The sequence below is a fragment of the Olea europaea genome, unplaced genomic scaffold, assembly GCF_002742605.1.
Source record: "Olea europaea var. sylvestris unplaced genomic scaffold, O_europaea_v1 scaffold3272, whole genome shotgun sequence".
In the NCBI taxonomy this organism is placed as follows: domain Eukaryota; kingdom Viridiplantae; phylum Streptophyta; class Magnoliopsida; order Lamiales; family Oleaceae; genus Olea; species Olea europaea.
The window spans coordinates 56114-61474 of record NW_019251626.1 but is presented as its reverse complement, the minus strand read 5'-3'; the positions used below and the strand labels follow the sequence as shown (position 1 = coordinate 61474).

Genomic DNA, 5361 nt, shown 5'->3' with positions numbered 1-5361 from the left:
AATCTTTTTTTTATTTACAAAATACAAATTTTCGATAACATGACTATGATTTACACATTTTGTATATCACGTCATTTTTTTATATGCCACGTCCACCTATACAAATGGAATTGGCTATAGTGATGAATGGGTAAACTAATGAACGTTTCAGTGAGCTTTGAATAATTATTTAATTTTCGGTGTAAATAGCAATTATAGGTAAAGTTGAGTAGCCACTTATGTAATTAACTCTTTATAAACAAAACAAAAATCAAGTTAACTTTCATCGGCCAATTAAGCCCCCTTTTAGCCTCCATTAATTTTTATTTCATTACATTTCATTTTTTTCTATCTTAGTTTCAATCACATAATTTTTTATAAAATAATATTACACGTAAATTTAAAAAATTTCTTTCTTTTTCAACCACTCATTTTTCAAAAAAATATTATTTCACTCATTTTCATTTTTACAAAATGGGGGCCAAACGAGAGTTATAGATGGTCCCACTATCACTTATGGACCCATTTGATTTGATTTTTGAAAAGTCAAAAATGAGATTTTAAAACCAAATTGCTTTTGAATTCATTTGACCAGTTTTTTTAAAGTGATTCTTCTACTAGTAAATTTCTCTAAAAATACTTTCAAAATAAAAAAGCTTTTTTAAAAATCAAATTTCAAATAAAAATTAAAATAGCTTTCTTAAAAGAAATTTTGACAAAAAGTCAAAGCAAAAGCAAAATTCATATCAATCGAGCCCTAAGTAATACTATTCTATAGTTAAACAACAGCTTAATTTAATTATTTGTGGATATTAATTGTAAACTAATAATAATCATGTGTTTTTATGATTGTACAAACCTATTTACAAAAATTTGTTACAGTGGACTTGATGAAATTTTACGAAATAAACCAAAAGAAGGAATAAAGAGACGACAGATCATCGAATTCCTTAGGGCAACAGGTTAGAGAGTTTGCTTATCTTGATGACCACATATTAATATAACTCATATGCGGTCTGCATAAGGTGGAACAAAAAATCGAGATCAATCAACGTTTGTCTTGCTTTCAGTGGTAGGGTGGAGGTTCGAATCCTGGTGGAACCTGCGGCCAGATTTATTTGGTATAGAACAATCACTTTGGAGGTGGATCTCTTGTACGCAGAAATGTACAGGCGGTAGGAGGAATCTGTGATCCAATTGAGGCATTACCTGCGATTTACCCCTTCCAAGGTTCTAAGGGCAAGAGTCTTGGAGGTCCAGGATTTAGTCTAGTGTAAGCTAGAATACCTGAATATCAAAAAAAAAAAAATCGAGATCAGTGGCAGACCCCAAATAATGCAAGATTTGAAATATGAAGTAGTTGTTTGGTAGAAATTTTGATAATTGATTTTTTGACTGTTAGAGATAAAGTGGATCCTACCTATATAAGAAGAATTCAAAAATGACGGTTGAAATAGTGAAATAACGGTGAAAAAATTGATTTTAATTCGCTTAAAATCTGTACCATACAAGCACGAAATATATCATATCGGCCATTCTAATTTATAAGACCTCCAAAAAGACTGGAGTTAAAATGGTTGATAAAGGAAAACAGCAACCGAAACATCCCAGACGAAAGACACCATTACCTGGGAAAGTACTTAGCCAAGAATGTAATGCAAGCGTCTTGCTGAAAATGCTAACAGGCAGATAATGTCACGTGCAAGAAGAATCACAGATATAATATGAAGGGGCGGAGACAGGAGAGTAGAACTGTGGAGGAAAATTTTACAAAATTCTAATTGTGGGGTAAAATTGAAAATTATAAAGAATTTTTTTGAAAATCTTGTGTAAAATCTAGAATAAATCTATTGCAAAATTTTGGATTTTAAATTTAGAGCCTGTTTGGGAGTGATTTTTTCCCCTAAAAAATTTGATTTTTTGACCGTTATTTCATTATTTTAGCCGTCATATTTGACTTCTTCTCTCATAAGTGGACTCCACTTTTCTCTTAACAGTCAAAAAATCAATTCTCAAAATCATTCCCAAACAAGCTCTTAGTGTGGGACCCTACCCCCACAGTAGATCCGCCCATGTTAACATCAGACAAAGCAAATCAATAAAGGAATCGGTATGTCAGTTCTCCACGGTCTCGTTATACTTTGATATGTACTGCACACGGGGTAATAGTGAGGAAAAGTGCATAAAATGGAATTCTCTTGGGTGTTGCTTTTTCTCACCTTCCATCCAAGTGCAAACGATCCTTCCTCAAATAATGAAACACAGAGTCTGTCTACAATAGTTAAAGATGGACAGTGAAGACAACTGAAAGGCACTTACCGACTGATGGCAAGAGAGATCGGAAATTTTCTAGAAATTTTTAGCGCAGGAAACATCGAATCAGTAACTGAGCAACATAATTATAGCTTGATAAAGATTATTAACAAATATGATGTAATACAAACAAGACTAAGAGTCTCTCAAACTCTTTGGCTGGCCAACAAACATCAAGTGATCACACGATTCAAATCCCAGACAAAGATGAGGCCAGCTTTACTATGCTTATTGAGGTGCTTTCTAACTCACACAAACCTCAAAATATTATTAAAAATTAAACGTATATTATCACTAGGTAGAATTTTGATCTCCAACAACCTATGCTTGAAACCTCACAGTGCATGGGAGTAATATAAGCTTACATCTTTCTTATAGGCACAGAAATTACTCATGACACTTGATATTCATATTTTTCTAGGTAGTATTTCAGACAGTCAGAGGCACAACACAGATATCTTATTCATATGGACCAACCTCAATGAACATTAAGCAAGTTTCTGCAAGTGTACTGTTGAACCACCTCATCTAGAACTAGAAGCTTAAGCGTTTGGACATGAGACTCATGTATTTATTTATATTTATATTTAGTCTTCAACAGCTACATGTTCATCAAATTGGCTCTTGTGATCATATACTAAAGTTAAATGACATCTTGAGGAAGGAGCTTCACCAAGAGGCAGAGTTGACCTCAAAGTAAAATTGGGAATTGGGTAAATTAAAACGCTAATCTTTTATTAATGAAAATAATAAGCTTGCTCCATAGCATGAAGACAGCTACAAAACCAACACTAAGATGATTCCTAATACAAATAACTACACAAGATTAACCAAGTATGCATGCATGTTCGTCCTAACTATTCCACAAATAACAATATTCTCTTGAAAAAACCCAAAATTTACAAAACAAAACATCACGAGAAGGTGAAATGGAAATTCGATGTTCAACTTGGATCTTAATCAGACATTTTAGTTAAGATCATCGGCTGCAGAAGATGGAACTTATCAGAACCACGGGAATGAACTTCTCTAATCTAAAAAATGTTCTTAATACAAAGCAAATGGATTTAAAGACAAAACTGTAAGCCTTGTCTACACAATGCAAAAGATAACTAGGACTTTCAGCGCATATAAATCACAATTCCTCAATGCGAATCTTCCCTTCATAGAAATCATAGAGTTTAGGTACTTGCTTCTCATGTTTGGTCACAAACTTTTCCAAGAAACATTTCTCTGTAGGCAATAACACAGTTGTCAATTTCACATCTTTCTTCTTAATCAATTCTCTTGAGAACAAAACCTGAACGGTGGAGCACCTAGGAATTATCCTATTCTCCAAATTGAAGAAAAGAACCATTGGGCAAGATACAATCATTTTGGACTCCCACCCCATCTTATTAACCAGAAAATCCATTGTCCTAGTGATCTTCTTCTCAGACAAGATCATGCAATTTGGGTGTTTCCTAAATGCCGTGTAGATATCATCCCTCGACCAACCCAATTTACTATAAGTCTCATAACACCGTGCCCATATTGTTTTATTTCCTTTTCCAGAAATTGCATGTAATGCCAATACGAATGTCGATCTCAAAGGATTGAATCCCATTTCTAGTACCTCGGAAACAGAGGCTCTAAACTCGTCATGCCTTTGCATTATGGCCTCCGGAAAATGTGTCAATAATAATATGATACATGACTGCGGCACATTAAGTTCCTTCAAAACCGTAATATTTGGAGTAAGATTCTTCCCAGGATCTTCTAGAAAAATCCACGATGTCCGCTTGACAGCAGCAGCCACCTTTTCGTCAGTTAATAGCACGCTCTTCAGGTAATTATAGTTAGGAATAATTTGATTCTCCAAACTTCTAGTCAACAAAGTAGGGTCTCTTGATATTGTGCCCGCGAGGTGAGCCTCTGAAACCCCAATAGATTTGAAAAATTCAAGCTTGGGCAATAGGGTCTTCTCAGGATTGGATAAAAGAAGCACGGGCCTTCTCCTAACAAGATTAGCAATATGGGTTTTACTAAACCCATGATTCTTTAAAAGGGCTATAACTGAATTTGGTTTCTCTGGTGTTTCAAAATGCACTTTCTCGGAAGCAGAAATAGCCTTCTCTGGAGATAGCCCACATGAATTTATCAAATAAGAAATCGTATAAGAACTCTCTTTTGCCAATTTCTTTGAAACTTTTTTCTTTTTGGGTGCAGAAGTTGCAGTTCTTAAGTCTAACTCCGTAGAGCCCACATCCACAAGACTACAGAAATTGATAAAGATTCTATTTTTATAGCAGTCTGATAAAGCAGTATTAAAACTCAATCCATCTTCGCGAAGTGAAGGAAGTGATGCATTTGAATCTGCAGCAATTTTCTTGAACGGGATGAGTTTACAATAAAGATTTACTGAAAACATGGTAGCCTAAAGCCCTCCAAAGAGAGAACGAATGAAAATACTCACTTGTGCTTTAGTTCATTCTAATTGGTTTTGAGGGAGAACTTTATCTGCAGAGCATCCTGAACTTCCAAGTGGCTTCAGATTGAATGGTTCATGGGGCGCTGTCCGACAGAGATTTCATTTCATCAGAAGGGGCAAAAGGTTGAGATAAAAACGGCTGCACAAAGAACGCGCTTTTTCAGAAGTCGGATTACTTAGGGAAATAATTTACAGCCACGCTATATATACATTATACTTGACATAAAGATTTATATGATGTCTCGTGATATTCTATTGCTCCTACGTTTTCTTTGACAAAGTGGATTATCTCAAAATTTAAGGGTTATATTCACACCATAATTTGTAGGGATAATTGTAGCAAAGCCTCAAACCTTTAAATATTAATAAACTTTCTCTAAACATTTAATTTGTTGCAATCGTTACCTCAAGTCTTTTGAAACGTTAAGGTGGAGGTCATTTTGAACGGTTTTCATCCAAATGTTTGTTAGTTGACTAAAAAATTTGAATTTGACCATATTTTAAATATTTTTAAAATGGTAAAATAGTAACATTTCATTTACTACATGAAAATAAGTTAAAATTAAATTAGGAAAAGCAAAAAAATAAAAATGAAAATA

General features: G+C 34.1%; 1 protein-coding gene across 1 annotated transcript; it reads right to left on the bottom strand.

Annotated features, from left to right (window-relative positions):
* Nucleotides 1-3006: 3006 nt before the first annotated feature.
* On the bottom strand, nt 3007-4905 carry LOC111385771 (transcription termination factor MTERF8, chloroplastic-like). Its single transcript, XM_023010186.1, has one exon. It carries the CDS (start codon nt 4700-4702, stop codon nt 3428-3430), a length of 1275 nt encoding a protein of 424 aa, XP_022865954.1. The 5' UTR covers nt 4703-4905; the 3' UTR covers nt 3007-3427.
* Nucleotides 4906-5361: the final 456 nt, after the last annotated feature.